Here is a 16,816-nt window from a genome sequence, read left to right on the forward strand (position 1 = left end):
CTAATGCAATATTAACGGATCGATTGAGGATTTTTTAATCTTAAATTACCATGTTAGATGGCAGTATTATATAAAATTAAATGTCTTAAGATGGTAATTAAACTGAGTGGTACTACATCTGCAAAATTTCATTAGTATGGCAGTCTTTGGTCGCATGAAAAGTTCCTTCATACACCAAGAAAGAGATGGGTAGAGCAGAGCTTTTAGGACTAAATTACAGTGTCATAACACGGATGCATGAAGCCCTAAAAGTTCGTTTCTAAGATGCCCAGAAGTCCAGTCAAGTAGTTGACGGTTAGATTAATGATTCACAATACGCCTTCCTTTAGGGAAGACGTATTCAAAATAAATTTGCCTACCCTGCTGAAATCATATATCATTGCAAGATTTTGAAGGAAGAAGGAACTATACGTAAGACTTTGAGAGAAGAATATGATGGTGACAGCTGGTCCTTTCTCCTTCAGTTGTCAGAAGCCCAAGGATCTGGAGTCAAGTGGATACAGTTAATCCTTATATCCTCGAAATCAAAAATTCTTCTTAGGGTCTGTTTGGAAAACTACTAGAGTTGGGCTGAATTTTTTATAGAAATCAGGCCTGGTAGTCTGCCCAGCTTATTTTTATCTGAAGCCCATCGTAGTTTTAGAAATCTAATTTATGGGCTTGTTAGACAGCAGGATGAAGAAATAGACCTCCATAAGTTTTTTTATCCCAAGGATTTGGGCTGGAGAGGAATTTGGTTGATGTGAACCTTTTTTAAATAGGCTCTGTAATCCGTGATCCAATGGGAAATCCAGCCTAATCCTGCTGGATTTTCAAACAGGCCCTAATGGAACTCAGGGAAAGCGAATTCATTGAGGCAGAGGTCTTTGCCAAGGAGATCCACTTCTCTCTCTCCTTTTTGGCTTGGTGGTAGATGGTTCTCTCTTGGACTCTTTCAAAGGCAGAAATAGAAAATTTGATCCTGGAATTGTGAGACTGAAACTACAATTTGCAGACGATACTCTGCAATTTTGGAAATCTGATATAGAAAAATTAAGCTGATCTTGGACAATTATGAGACTGTAAGATAAATTAAAATATGGAGATGTTTATGTACCAAAAAAATTGCTATATCGATTCTCTCAGTTTATCTTGAGTTAAAAGAGAGATGGAGGAGAAAACTTGCAAGGTCCATGTTTCAAACTTTTGTTTGTCTTTCTGGGCCACCGCAGCCTCCCCACTCACCACTTAGTGGCGGAGGATAGGGAAGGACATGTTTTTCCTTTCTCGAAGCAGGAAAAGCAAGAGAAATGAAGAAGACTGCCATATCCTCTATGAGTATTTATTTGAGTTTTATATTCGTTTCCTTTCCTTGTTTTTGAAGAGTTTATCTTATTCTCACCTAATTGTTCTTACAATATTTGCAAGGCCATTTTCTATTTGATACTGTAAGTAGAACAATGAATACAATATTCAATGTGGCTATGGGACTCTAGATTGCTGTTTCTTCTGCTTATTGCCATTTATGCGACTTTGCTCTATTGGACTGTTTACAAGCTACACAAAACTCTTGTCATTTTTGCTTGGTTAGTAATCTACAAGAAAGCATTGGCTGCAGATAATCTTGCTAGAAGCACATAATCTAGCTGCTTCCTCTGCAATCTTATGCTTGAAACACATAAGCACCTCTTTATCAACCGTACTTCCCCCTAAAAAAAAAGAAGATCTATACCCAAATGACCCATCAGCTTTAGAGTAGATTTCATTCTATCGACAGTTGATCTTCGTCACCCTTTGGACAATTTGAAAAGAAAGCAACGACGGGGTCTTCAATAATATTCCCACAAGTAGCCATAAGGTCATCTGCATGATCCTCTAGCATATTCCTCTCTTGGACTGCTACTCTTGCTAGAAAGAAAAAGAAGCTTGTATGCTCCATCCGAGCTCTACTTTTGCCACCCCAACCTTCCTATGCTCCTCCTTGCTAACTGCCAGTTATAGCTATTGAACTGTGGAACCTTGCTGCTGCTCTGCATATCGATGGGCCCCTAGCATTTGCATCTGTTGATGATATTTTTGATTTCATTGCTTATAACAAGTTGATCAGCTCTATTCATGGTGTAATTCGTTATATTGGCTGGTATCTTTGGAATGCTAGGGTTCTTTGCACCTTTCGACTCCAAGGATCCACTGCTTCTACCATTGTTGTCGATGCCGCTCGGTTATATTCAAGCCGAGGCCATGAATTTGAGGTAGTGGGTTATATCAGGCCGTCATCACTTACAAATTTTTATTTGCCAAAGTTTTACCTATTACCCAAAAGTTCAGGTTCTCGAGTCTAATTGAGAGCAGGTTGGAGGGTGCGATCATACCAGCACTAATGAAACAGATCCCATCAGAACTCTGCAGTTAAGCATGGTTTCGGTAGGGCTGTTAACGAGCCGAGCCGAGCCCGAGCCTGGGAGAGCTCGGCTCGGCTCGTTTCACAGAAGCTCGGGCTCGGGCTCGGTAACGAGCTCGGTATTGGGCTCGAGCTCGGGCTTGCTTGGCAAAATAAAGCCTCGGACTTGAGCTCGTAAAGCTCGTTTCAATTACGAGCTCCAGAACGAGCCCGAGCTCGAGCTCGGGCTTGGGCTCGGGCTCGATAACATGCTATTTTTCTCTATGTGGTCAATTTTTTATGAATTGTGGTGCTGAAATAAGATCTTTCAGCGAGAGACTAGAGCTCGTTTGGGCTCGTGAGCTGCTCGGGCTCGGGTGTAAACGAGCCTCATATTGGGCTCGAGCTCGGGCTCGTTTGACTAACGAGCCGAGCCCGAGCCGGGCTTTTACTGAGCCGAGCCCAAGCAGCTCGGCTCATTAACAGTCCTAGCTTTCGGGTACTGCTTGCCTAGGGTTAGACATCGGCAAAGCGAGGCTGAAAGGTGATTCATTAACTCTGGTTCTATAGATCAGCAAGGCACTAAAATATATTTGCAGCAACCTCTCTATCCGTGCTTGTCATAGCTTCAGAGAAGACAACCAGCCAGCTGACTGGCTTGCTGCCTCTCATCGGGCTCTTCGCTTTTTGGCTGGTGATCTCCTTCCTCATTCCCTTCAGTTTTTGATTCATGTTGTTTCTTATGGTTGTAGTTTTGCAAGTTATCGAGATTCGTCTCCCTTGTGTCAAAAGAGAAAATAAAAGAATGCAGCAAGTCAAATTTATTTCATGTGTCAGATATTAATGGATGGTAACCCAAGCTATTGCAGTGGTTCGTCAAACCTATGGGCTTGCATTAGTACAAAAATAAAAAACAATTACGAGATTGCAATAGTCTTTTTGGTACTGCAGTGACATCTTCCAACCAAGGGTTGCATCTTTAAGGTCTCTCTTTTGCTTCCCACATAATGTTAATAAGAGAATAAAGTTATTTACTTACGTATTTATTCCTCTTCAACCAAATAAAATAATTCGATTCATGCCATTTGAACAAATTTATTACTGTTAAAGCACATTAAGAGAGTGAGAAACTCTGAGGAGTGTCAACGGCTCTTTAGAGTGAGAAACTCTGAGGAGAGAGAAAGGATTGCTGTGCTAACGATCTCTTTCGCCGGCGTTGAGCGGTGGTGGGGGAGCTCTGCTGTGTCCGGGCCATCCCGTGAGCCCAGCTCCTTTGTTTTGCAGGGTGTCAACCGGATCTGATGAAGGGGAAGACGACGATGGAGGGTTCGGCGGGATCGGTCGGGGAGCCGGGGTCGGGGGCGACGGCGGAAGCTGCCTCGACGAAGCAGACTGCGGCATCGTCGTCGACGAGGTCTTGGGCGGAGGTGGTAGCTCAAGGACCAGGTACGTCTAAGGGGAAGGGGAAGGGGGGAAAAGGGGACCGACCGGGTGGTTGGACGCGGCCCGGGCCCTGGATCACCCATCGACTGACGGACGAGGAGGTGGCTCGCTTGAGCCTTCGCTTCCCGTCGGTCTTCGAGCTCTCGGAGGAGCCCATTGAGGCTGCCCGCCGGGAGTGGGAGGGGCTAGCACTCGTCGGCCGGAGCCTCGGCCGGCGGGTGCCGGTCGAGTGGGTGGCCAAGGACGTGGCTGCCCGGCTGAAGAAAACAGGGGAGGTGGTGGCGGTGACCCTCGCCGAGGACCACTTCGCTCTGCGATTCCGGTCGTCGGAGGTCCGGGATCGCGCCCTAGCGGAGGGGCCTTGGGTGGTGGCAGGGCAACTGCTTGCCCTGGAGCCGTGGGCGCCGGACTTCCTACCTAGGGAGTCTCCGGTCAAGACCGCAGTGGTCTGGCTCCGGCTACCTGGGCTCCCCCCGGAATACTGGTCGCCTTCGACTATTTTAGAGATTGCGGCCAAGGCAGGAAAGCCAATGGCGGTGGACGGTGTCACCGAGGGCCGACGGGCTATGGGCTTCGCTCGTGTCAAGGTGGCCATCGACGCATCCGCGCCTCTCCTCCCAGGGATACGGATACTCGGGCGGACGAAGGCTATTTGGCAGCCTTTCGTCTTCGAGAGCATCCCGGACCTCTGCGTTCGGTGCGGACGAATCGGGCATCTTGGGCCCGTGTGCCGGTTTGGGGCTCCGGCTCCGACTGGCGATAGCTCACCTGAAGAGGAGGTCCCCGGCCCGATCTATGGCCCGTGGTTGGTGACCTCCCGTGCCAGACAGCCGCGGGGAAAAGGGCCGCCGGAGCTGGGGAAGACGACCGAGCCATCCGCTGGGTTGCCCCTTTCTCAGCCGGATCCGCCGATTGCCTCGCCTAGCCCTCCGGTGTCCCCACCGGATCTCGAGGGTTGGCAAAAGCCCGTCAAGGTGGCCCGTCACCACTCCCCGCCGGGGGTGGCGGTCCTGGCCTCCGACGGGCGCGAGGAGGGTTCCCGAGTCGACTCGGCCCCGCCCGTGGGACGTGTCGACCCGGTGCCTGTGGCTGACGAGTCGGCGCTGCCTGAGTCCCGGGCTGACTCAGCGGACCAGGGCGGGCCGACTGGAGCGGCGGGCCAGGCCACGGTCAAGCCCAAGAAGCGGCCCAGAAACACTGGGCTGCTAACGGATCTGGGCCGGTCCCTGGGCCGGGGGCGGGCGGGCCACAGGGGTGGCTCGGTCGGGACAGCGGCACGCGGGGCACGCGTGCCCCGCGTGTTTCGTTCGGTGAACCGCGCGACGGTCCTGGGGGACCGTCGCGCGGAGCTTGGTGCGTGGCCCAAATCGGATGGGCCACGCACAGGATTCCCTGGGAAGGCCCCTGTGGGCGGGGGCCTTCCACTGTTCACGGCCCAGCTGGGCCATATGGGGCCTGAGTCCAGGCCTGATCCACTAGCCCAGTTCACGGGGCCCAGTGACTTCCAGTTTGGGGCCCAGTCCCTGGGAGTGGATCCGCCAGCTGTGATGCTCTCCACTCTAGGCTCTCTAGAGGGGGATGTGGGGCAGGTGGATGGTGTCTCGGGCAGGCCTGATTCGGTCGATGTACCTAGGACTTGTGGGGTCTCTGCCTGCGCTGTCGGCCCTATGAGTGATTCCTTGGCGGAGCAGGATATGCCTGCACCTATGGAGATAGGGGCAGGTGATTCGAGTGGCCCCGAGGGGGCTGGGATGAGTGAGGCCCCTGTCTGCGTTGATTGTCCCATGAGTGACCCTTTGGTGGGGCGGGATACGCTTGCACTGGTGGTGCCAGGGGTAGGGGACCCGAGTGGTCATGAGGGGGCTGCTCGCACGACCGTGGATCACTCGACTGTCGTTCAACGGGTGAAGGCGGCTGTGTTGCGAGTAGTGTCCGGGACTAGTTCGGATGAGGGTTAGCAGGTTGATCCTGATCGCGAGGTGGAGATAGACCCTATGGCCCAGAGGGTCGATGTGCCTGTGGCCGACCTCTCGGACTTTTCCCCATGAGGATTCTTGCGTGGAATTGTAGGGGGGCGGCAAAGCCGGCCTTTATGTCATCCTTTAGGCGGCTGGTCCAGATCCATAGTCCGGAGATCTGTCTACTTTATGAAACACGACTCTCCGGTAGAGGACTCAGTCGTGTCTTACGACGGTTAGAGGTTGACTGGGAGTCGTATGCAGTTGACTCCCAGGGGTTGTCGGGGGGTATTGTGGCTCTGTGGAAGCGGGGTGTGGCTACGATTGACGTATTCCACAACTGCTCCCAACAGGTCATCATGACCATCTCGGAACCTAATGCTGCACCGTGGGTCTTGTGCGGAGTGTATGCTAGTACAAACCATCGAACCAGGAGGGTTCTGTGGGACGAGCTCACCCACCTAATTGCTCTGGGTCTTCCGTCTGCGATGGTGGGTGACTTCAATTGTATCTTGGAGGAGAGTGAGAAACGAGGAGGCAGGGCCTTCACTGACTCTGTGGATAGGAGGGAGTTCCGCGATTTCCTCTCGCGGAACGGCCTAGTAGATCTGGGTTTCTCCGGTCCGCGCTTCACTTGGTGTAACAACCAATCTGGACGAGCTCGGGTGTGGGAGCGACTGGACAGGGTTGTTGCTTCTACTGACTGGCTTATCAGATTCCCGTCCTATAGGGTCAGCCATCTTACCCGGATTGCTTCGGATCATTGTCCTTTGCTGTTCTCGACGGTATCAGGCCCGAGTCACCGTAGCCCATTCCGTTTCGAGAAAGTTTGGCTATCCTTTCCTCAATCCTGGGACATTGTCCGGGGAGCTTGGGGTCTGCCGGTCCACGGCGACGCCATGCAGAGGGTTTCACGAAAACTGGAATTGACCAAGCGACGGCTACGTCGCTGGAATCGGGAGGTCGTAGGTGATATTTTTAGGAAGCTGGAAGATGCGGAGGCTGCGATTGCTGACCTCCAAAGTAGGGAGGATCAGGTGGGCGTGCTCCCCGAGGCTGATATGGTGAGCCTCCGGGGACTACTAGCCACCCACCACTCGATCCTACGTCAACATGAGATCTTCTGGAGACAGAAATCTAGAATTCAGTGGGTCAGAGAGGGTGACCGGAACACTAGTTTCTTTCACCGATCGACGGTCATTAGGAGGCAGAGGAACACTATCCGTTCCCTGCGGGATGAGCGGGGCCATTGGGTGGACGATGATTCGGCGATTAGCCACATCCTACTCGAGTTCCTTCGCTCCCGTTGGACGGAGGATAGTGGGTCGGACGTCGCCGGCCTGCTCCCGAGAGCTGAATCCCAAATCGGGGTGGCTGCGAATGCACTATTGGTTCGACCAGTGACGGAGGGGGAGGTGCGAGAGGCTGTCTGGGCATTGGGCGAGGACAGGGCTCCGGGCCCAGATGGCTTCCCTCCTTTCTTTTTCCGGAGATACTGGAGTATCGTTCGGTTCGCAGTGGTAGAAGCGGTCCTGTGTTTCTTTAGTCGATCAGGTATGCCTGACGACTGGAAGGCCACTTTTGTCACGCTTATACCTAAGCGAACGGATGCGTCCGAGCCGAGCCATTTTAGACCGATCAGTTTGTGCACTACTTTATACAAAGTGGTGGCAAGAATACTGATGGATCGTATGAAGCCTTTTCTCTCCGGCATTATTTGTCAAGAGCAAGGTGCTTTTGTTGGAGGTAGGAGCATTTTCGATAACGTTATGGTGGCCCAAGAGATGATGTGGGATCTTCGACGGGCCCCGAAGCGTCGAAGCCTGATGGCTATCAAGCTGGATATGGAACGAGCTTACGATAGAATCAGGTGGAGTTTTCTTAGGCGAGCTTTGGAGAGTCTGGGTTTCCATGAGACCTGGATTGGTTGGGTCATGGGGTGTGTCTGGAGTCCGCGGTTCTCTATCTTGATCAACGGTTCTCCGTCCCCATTCTTTAGTTCTACTATGGGGCTTCGGCAGGGATGCCCGCTATCCCCGTACCTATTCATCATTTGTTCTGATGTTTTGTCTCGATTGCTGCGGGCTGCATGTGCCGCCGGAGAGTTGGAGGCTTACGTCCCAGCTCTAGGGGCCCAGCCGATATCCCATTTACTTTTTGCCGATGACTGCCTACTCCTGACGCGTGCCCGCGTAGCAGATGCCATGGCTATTAGGCGGGCTTTGGCCGCCTATTGCCATGCATCTGGTCAGAGAGTGAATGCCCAGAAATCCTCTATCTCCTTTAGCCCGAGTTCGCCACCCGGGGTTCGACGTGAGATTCGGAGGATTCTGGAGATGCCTGAGCAGGACGGGACTTGGACATACCTGGGTGTTCCGATCACAGGTAGGAGACTGCGTGTATCTGAGTGCTCCGGGATGGTGCTACGGGTCCAGAGTAGGCTAGAGGGCTGGCGAGCAGCGTCTCTATCCATGATGGGTAGAGTTTTGCTGATCAGATCTGTTTTGGGCTCTATGCCTATCTATCTCATGACCAGCACGGTGGTGCCAAGATCCGTCCTCCTAAAGATTGAGCGACTGATTCGGGGCTTCTTATGGGGCTCGCTTGGTGGGGGCCGTGGGGTGCACCTGGTGGCATGGGAGAGTATTTGCCTCCCTCTCAGGGAGGGTGGCCTTGGGGTGTTGTCTCTCCGGGAGAGACGAGAGCTGCTCCTCGCCCGGCATGCTTCCCGCTTCATCCTGGAGCCGCAGGGTTTCTGGAGCCGGATCATGACCGCCCGCTATGGGGGGATAGGCCAGGAGGGCGGGGTTCGAGGAGGGCGGGGATGTTCCTTTTTATGGCGTGAGATTGCGAGATATGTGCCCATGGTGTCGGACCACACTCGATGGCTGATAGGCGATGGCCGCAGCATCGATGTGACCAGGGACTCATGGGTCGATGGCCTCCCCCTGTGCCGCTGGCCGACTACTGTTAGTGTTGAGGCAGGGGAGGGTTTACAGGTCTGTGATCTTATGACTCCCGGGGAGGCTGGATGGGACGAGATTCGATTAGCCCGCTTCTTCGGGGAGCATCTGGCGGAGCGGGTTCGCTCCCTCCTTCTGCCACAGAGCGGTGGACCAGATGTACGAGTGTGGAGTTCCTTGACCAGTCCCAGAGTCAGGATGAGCGTCCTTTCTCGTATTCTTAGGCGGGAGTACGAACCTGGTCCTGATTGTGCCTGGATCTGGCAATTGGGCCTCCTCCCGAGGGTTGCGCTGTTCCTCTGGAAGGTGGTCTGGGACCGTCTTCCAACGAGAGCAGTACTTGGTGGACGAGGCTTGAGGATCCCCCTGGAGTGTGGGGTTTGCGGAGTGGCCGAGACGGTCGACCATGTCTTGTTTCGGTGCTCTAGGGCGAGGGACACTTGGCGTTTGGCAGGGGTCCCGCAGCCGGTATGGATCTGTAGGGACCAGTTCTTACAGGCCATGCGCCAGGCCTCGGAGTCCCGGCGCTTCGTCAGGAGGTGACTCGAGTGAGCTGCACTGCCTACCAGATCTGGTTGGCCAGGAACGCTCGTATATTCAGTGAACGATGTATGTCGCCGAGATTTGTGGTCGAGAGTGCCCGCAGTCAGGCGGCAGAGATGTGTCATGCCTCCACCACCGGAGGGACCTTGACAGCTCGGGACATCTGGGGCCCCCACCATGCTTCGGCAGTATCTCACACGGTGTTTTTCACCTGGGAGCCCCCACCCCCGAGTTTCCTCAAGGTCAACTTTGACGGGTCAGTCCTGGATGGTGGCACGAGGGGAGGTGCGGGTTTCGTCATTCGGGACCCTTTCGCTAGGGTTGTAGCCGCTGGTGGCAGTCACTTATTTGATACCTCGGTTCCGAGCGCGGAGCTGAGCGCTGCCTGGGCTGGCCTTCGACATGCCCGGTGCGTGTTACAGGCTAGGTCTATCACCCTAGAGGGTGATTCTGCCACCGTTATCAGTTGGATCCGAGAGGGTCCTAAGGGTGACGGTAGTGACCACCCTTTACTTCGTGATATATGGACTATGGCGAGGGATGGAGGGGCCTTTCAGGCCAAGCATATCTACCGTGAAGCCAATGGGGCTGCGGATTGGGTGGCTGCATTTGTAGCTCGCCACTCCGGAGACACATTGTGGACTGGAGATGGGGAGTTGCCTTTGGCACTCCGAGGTATCCTATTTTCTGACTTTATTGGGTGTATCCGTACCCGACAGGTATGATCCACCCGTATTAGCAAAAAAAAAAAAAAGCACATTAAGTAACAAAAATGTAATTTTTACTAATCTAAAGTTACAAAAATACTCATCATATCATTTCTCCGTTCTATTAGGAAGAAATCATTTAGTTTACTAAAGTTGAATAAGTAGACTTTACAAAAATTCATAGCATGTCCTCTATTTGTGCACGTTATGAACCGTCCAAATTCTTGACATTTTCACCAATCTAATACCTAGTAAGAAATCAAATTCCAAAAACAAGCCTTTCGTGAGCAAAACTAGGACACAACTATAAAAATCATAGACTAAATCAAAAAGGCCAGCTCATAATGTTTGCAGTGTGTTTAAACATTAAACGAAGGTATTGGAGATTGATTGAATTAAATTTGACTAAATATTAAAAATTACTTTTTTCTCTCTTTCCTTGATGATACATTAGATACATAACATTAAGATATAGCACACATCAGCATAAATCAACTTATAATTTTTCTGAAACTTCAGGGGCAAAATGTTGACTTTTGACCTCTAATAAACTACGTACCCACCATCTGTGACGCCAAAAAATCAGGTTTGCGCTCATTTTGGGGAAATTGCTGGGTAACATAGCAGCATGTAAATATTATTTCACTAACAGAAAAAAAAAAAGATGCAAAAAAAAAATATGAACAAAAATATCAAATTTTAGGACTTAATGTATTTCTATTATGGATTTAGGAAAGCGAGTTTCTTAGTCAAATTGTTCACAGCCCAATGACAGTATACATTGTACCTTGCCTTTCGCAAGATCTTTTGCACTGTATATTAGTTGTCCTATGGATCTTCCTGAGAAGGATTCTGTTTCAATCCTGAAAGTGAAATATTTTTAGTCTATTATAAAAGTCTAGCATTGAATACGCTGCTCAGAGCATTCTTAAAACCTCCATATAGTTAATTGGTCCCATGAAACTTTATGAGCCATCCAGAAAATAAAAGAATTCCAAAAATATAGGGCAAATGTCAAGCATGGTCCCTAAAGTCTATACAAAAGAAAAAAAATCTTAGGCTGTTTCCTAAAAACAACTTTGCAAGGAAGTCTGTGTTCTTATCCTTCACTCTAATCACTCACTGCATTTCATTTGGTCCCAACAGTAAATTGAACAAGGCATGATAGAACAGGCCACACATTTATTTGGTAAAACCGCAGTTGATCGGTGGAACAAAGATAAATAGAACATTCTAAAATGAAAGAAACAAAAAAAAAAACCATGGTACATAGATCATTTCACTACAAGGATTAGATGGAAACATGCAGTGAAAATTACCTTAATAGATAGATATGGCCTAAAACTGACCAACCAATCATGAGCTAACATGTGGCATAACTAGAATCAGTTTTAATTGAACTATTCATAGATAAAAAAGATTTAGAAATAATTCTCCACTTGACTTAAGACTAAAAAGTTCAACCCCAAATGGAGCAGAGATTCTATTGTAGCTTGGGGCACCGCGTATTTAGATCAAATTATTCTACGTCATACTCTCTTTTCTTTTTTCTGGTTCCCCAAAGCCTTGAGTCCTTGACTTAAGCATCAGGGCCCTTCGGTGCTTCATCTTTCCCCACGATGATAGATCAGGATCCTTATCTTTAGATCATCGGATTGGATTTTGATGGCAATATTCAAACCATTTGGTAAAATCCTGGATTCTATCATGATGTGAAGAGAAAGTATCAGGATACCCGTGTCAGACGATTTCATATATCCAGAATCGGGGCCCAGCTCGCAAAACATCAACCCGATGGGTGAAATTTCGGGTAGGTTACAGACATAGCTAGACTAGCTTTAAGCCTAACGCGGGCCCCATGACTGATGACGCCCAACCCGCTCCCTGCATTTGTTTGCGTCATGTGGGACCGACATTGTAGACATGCGTCGCGTACGGGCCCACCACACATCTTAAAGCCTCTGTCGGACAGCAATGTCAGGTATCATAAAAGCTTCCACTTTCACCTTTCACTGCGTTTTGTTTCCTTCCCCAGTGGCTGCTCACAGGGACAAATGTCAACGGTAATAATTCAACTTTAAAATGCTGATCAAAACGTGTCACGCAGCAAGTCACTGGCCAGTTGCTTCGTGACATGCAGCGATCGAGCTTTATACGTAATTCCTAAAAAAGAAGTGACACGATCTGCACCATTCCATTCATGTGCCCCAAATTATAGCGTGTATCCTGGCTTTCAGTGGTCGAGATGTGCGAGAGACGCGGATCCCCACCCTTCAAGCCTACCAGTAAAAGTAAAACGTCGGGAAAAAAAAAAAAAAGCATCCTCGGTAACTTTACATAGCCAAAGGGGCGGGCATCTAAGCACAAGAGCGGGTATCAAGATAAAACTCTTTTTATGGAAACTGTGTCAGGCTCGATGATCAAAATTTCAAGGTAAACTTCGTGTACTACAACAGCGTGAAATTTAATGCTCACGCAACGTTTGAAGCTTTCTCCTCCGCAATGAACATCCACAAGAGGACGCATGGCATTATCGTGATTCCGAGCAAGGACGGGGGCTTCGTAGCTGATACAGCCATGAAGGTTCCCATCGGCATCATTTAATACGAGGGCACGACCGAAGACGAAAACGACACCATCACGTGTACGACAGACACACCCCAGCACGTGAGACGATCGAAGCGTCATTGCCGCCCTCGCGGGCCCCACCTCAACTTTTCCCACCTCGCTCTGTATCCTATGGGCCCCGATTTAATGACCTGTCCCCGCAATAATTGCTACCGGTATCCATTTACCACAGTAACAACCAGAAACAAAGATCTATTATTCACCATCGGATCAACATCAGACGGTTGAAGATTCCTCAAATCAGACGTATAGATTGTAAAAAAAAAACTCATTTTTCACCCAGTTTCCAAATGGTAACAAGGAAGTTTCGAAATGGAAATATTTCGGATTAATCACCAAAATTGTTGGATTAGGTTTAGCAAATATATATATACAAGGCAAAAATACCAGATAAAATTATAAGAAAATATATTTTTTCTTTCTTCGCGGCCTTCTATCTACCCTTATAGCCGGCGCTTCTCAGCGCCGGCAGATCGGCGATCGCTGCTGGACGACCTTCGCCGACTTCCGGTACCGGAAAGCCTTCATTGGGCTCGGAAAATGAAAACCCCACCCTTTCGATCTTCCCCCGCCGCCGCCGCCGCCGCCGCCGCCCCCAGAAAACGGGTAAGCCACCACACCGACCGATGCCGACCTCGATAGCTTCACCGGCGCTGCGCTCCTCGACTCCTCCCCCCGCTCCTCTTTCCTCCTCGAGAACAGCCAGAACGCCGCCCAACCCCGTCTCCCGCGCGACCGCGGCCGCGTACCGTTGCCGGTCTCCCCGTCTCTGGTGGCGACCGATCTCGATGGCAGGAGCTGGAAGCCCACGGATCTGGACCGGCGAAAGGCCGGTTCGCTCTCGATGAGGTGCGCCACCCGTCCCACGGCCCCGATCCCGGAGCCGCCACAGCCGGGTCTCGCAAAATCGGCGGAGAGGGAGGAGAACGAGGAGGCCGACGAAGAGGATGACGACGGAGGGAAGCACCCGCAGGGGCGCACGTTAGCGCAGTCCGGGCAGAGGAGCAGGAGCCGGTCCCGGAGGCAGGCGGGGCATACGCCGAAACGGGGTTGCGACGGATGCTTCCGGCATTTCCATCCCTCCTCGTCCTCCTCCTCCCATAGAGCGACCTCCCCCATCGTCGATCTCAGATCCCCTTTCTCCGCCGCCGTCCGCTCCCTCCTCCTCCTCCTCCTTTCTCCCCCGACCAAGGCTCTTTGAGAAACTGCTACAGAGAGCACCATGGTTTGGTTGTGGGGGCTCGAAACCGCTATATATAGAGATGACCGTGGACGGAGTTAAAATTAACGGCGTGCTCGAGTGACTTCGGTTAAGGGAGCTGCGGCTCTGGGCCACCGCCAACGCCACCGAATTTCACCTTATTTATCGAAATACCCTAGAATTAATCTCCGGCCATCCGTTTGACGTGGGGGAGATTAACAATGGTGGCCGCCTTAACAAGATCGGACGCCTGAGATTTTCTGTTTTCTTGAGGGTCACGTACACCGTCCGGCTTGTTTACGCGCCCCCCGGGTACTCACCTAGGTCCATGGAATATATAGCGTTGGAATCGGGTCAAGCGGCGGAAAGGTCATATCACGTTTGGGCTGGCGATCTCTGAACGCACGTTTCCCCAGCCGGACCTTCGGGTCCGTCTGATGGGAAGGCTTCTGGTTTGATGTGACCGACGAACGGCCGATATGTTCGGGTGGTCGCGCTTTATTTGAGGAGGGCCGAACCATTCTTTGCACTCGAACGAGATTATGGACAGACCGTGGACACGGTGACCCAAAGGGATACCCTCCCGTTCTAATTTGAGCAAGGTGGGCTTCGCAGTGAATGAAGCGAGGTGTTACTGTTTCTGGTTTCCTTTTGCTGCTCGTTGTAGCTGGCGAGGACGGACTCTCGAGCAAATCAAGTCCTTGCCACGAGCCAAGTAAATTGGCTCAAGGTATGCATTCATAGTGTTCTTGAGGATGCGTAATTGGTTACGTTACTCATCCATAGATAATTTCAATGGCTGGACAAGTTTCTACCTCTAATCATGGTAACTGCTGCCTAAAATTTTCAGAAATTGCTCGTGCAGTAGTTTGTTATCCGTGCTTTCCGGTTCATAATTTATGTATTTCTAGCTTTGGTTTTTTGGTATTTTCATAACATTTAGGGAACATATTTTTCTTTTTTTGCAAATATTTTAACATCATCCACGGTCTTAAATATTCTTCAAATCTTCAGTCCTGCCATTGTGCAGAAAGATTTCATGAATAATGTTGGCTATTAGTTTTGTGCTTAAAATGTTGTGTCGATCGAATTATTTATGAAGTTTTAGGATGATTTTGTATTATTTCTTTTGCCTTCATTCGAGAATTTTAGTTGCATTTCGTATGCGTTCAACAAATTATTTAACTTCTCCCTACATGTTAGAGTTATTCAACCCCGAAAATAAGCAATCCTTAAGGATCGTTAATATTTTTAAAGCCTATCAAATGACTTATCATGAGGACCACGGAGCTCATTGCCTGTACATAAAACAAACAAAAAGAAAGAAACATGAAAGAAACAAAGGAATTTTTCTTATTTAGTCACACACTTGTAAATTGAATGCTTTACGATGCTCCTAGATGAAAAGGTAATTCTTATATACCTTGTAAGAGACTTTTGCATAGATAAATGGAGATTGTATTGGATATTCATGATTCCTTATAGATTTAGGTGTTTGTTCATTTAAAGATTTTGGTTGTCAAATCCCTATGGATAAATAGTAATTATACATTAAAATTATTTCTTTCGAGTGATCATAATTTATTATTATATGATACGTGTATCAAAATATGATAAAACATATTTGCAAAATACATTTGCAACATTTATGCGTGCGATAGACCGTCAACTACTAGAAACTATGTGCTAACAAATCTAAGCTAAAACTAGGTTGTGCGCATCAATTGCAAGGGTTGAAATTTATGATCATAGGAAACGTTGCATCTTCTCCCAGCAGTTGAGGCATTTTAGGAGCCTAGCTGGTGGACCATGAGATTGGGGTGCCTTTTGACCTATGAACTATTAGTAATTTCAGGCTTTTGACAATTTCTACGTTCAATACAAACTTTGCGGCCATCACTTACTATTCCAAGTCAAAATGTGGACTAGTTCCAGTCTCCATATATGCAGTGATTGGAAATGTCAACTTAATTAGAAGACTAAATGGAAAGAAAAAAAAGCTTTATCATGGTCTCTAGGGTTTGAATTATGCATTAATCAAGTGAAACACGAATTTGAAATTGTGATTGTGATATTACTTTTTTTGTAGGTTAATGCTCAGCATTGCAAATGTCTATGACTGGTCCAAGAGAAAAGTGCATCTGATCAATGGCTGCAATTCCACAACCATGAAATATTTGGAATTTGTTCTGTTAAGAATTTTCATTGCTACATATTTATTGTTTAGTGTACTCAATGTTTGATTGATGTGCCTATCTCCATGTTTTTTTCCTTAAACATTTAGGGAGAGATACTCAAAATGTAATCACTAAAAAGATGAGCATTCCTGGATTTTACAATGGTCTTGGTTTCTCATCCTATGCTAATGTGCGGTCATGCTATGCCACCATCGACGATGCTATGTAGGTTGCTGATGTTCCTTGAAGTTAAAACTAAACTATAGTAAATTTGTTATTGTAACGTGTATTACATTAATGATTTGCCTTAAAATTTAATGAAGTCCATTAAAAGCCTGTTAGGACGATCCGGCTGAAAATCCTACTAAATTAGTAGATTGGACTAGTACAACCAATAAAATCATAGGATTATAGGCTGAATTAAGTCAATATTCATTATTACCCAAAAATCGCTTTAGAGTGGGCCGGTCCGAATTCTAAAACTATTCTTAAGTATTTATGTATATAAGTCCAGCCTAGCTTGTAACCTGCAATGGTCTAATCCGCAAATTTAGTAAGATTTTTAGCCCAATCATCTGAGCAAGTGTTAAAGTTTTTTCTTTTTTCCTCCTGAGAAAAAGAAGTATATCCTCCAATTCATATGCTCTATGTAGTCAAGATCTCCCTTTCTCGTGATAACAATACATCATGCCAGAACTGATTACATCCTATTCCTCCATTTTTTTTTTTTTGTGAAACGCTGTCTATGGTAATTCCTCGCTTTTATGGCTGTCCAGTTGGCAATTCATAATTCATACATCCACCGGACCTCCATGGGACCCTCTAAGTGTCTGACTC

The 16,816-nt window shown here is 48.6% G+C and overlaps 2 protein-coding genes across 3 annotated transcripts in view; one reads left to right on the forward strand and one right to left on the reverse strand.

Annotated features, from left to right (window-relative positions):
- LOC103711774 (chaperone protein DnaJ-like) overlaps positions 1-16,138 on the forward strand; it is a 40,833-nt gene extending 24,695 nt beyond the window's left edge. Inside the window, exon 7 of one of the 2 annotated variants that reach the window (XM_008798046.3) lies at positions 15,892-16,138. The gene's annotated coding sequence lies outside the window, so the exon portion shown is untranslated. Of the gene's footprint in view, positions 1-2,137; positions 3,252-15,891 lie in introns of those variants that run through there. The other variant, XM_026806463.2, reaches the window with a different exon arrangement.
- LOC103711772 lies at positions 12,907-14,994 on the reverse strand. Its single transcript, XM_008798042.4, has one exon. It carries the CDS (start codon positions 13,823-13,825, stop codon positions 13,061-13,063), a length of 765 nt encoding a protein of 254 aa, XP_008796264.2. The 5' UTR covers positions 13,826-14,994; the 3' UTR covers positions 12,907-13,060.
- Positions 16,139-16,816: the final 678 nt, after the last annotated feature.

This window comes from Phoenix dactylifera, chromosome 2, assembly GCF_009389715.1.
Source record: "Phoenix dactylifera cultivar Barhee BC4 chromosome 2, palm_55x_up_171113_PBpolish2nd_filt_p, whole genome shotgun sequence".
In the NCBI taxonomy this organism is placed as follows: Eukaryota; Viridiplantae; Streptophyta; class Magnoliopsida; order Arecales; family Arecaceae; genus Phoenix; species Phoenix dactylifera.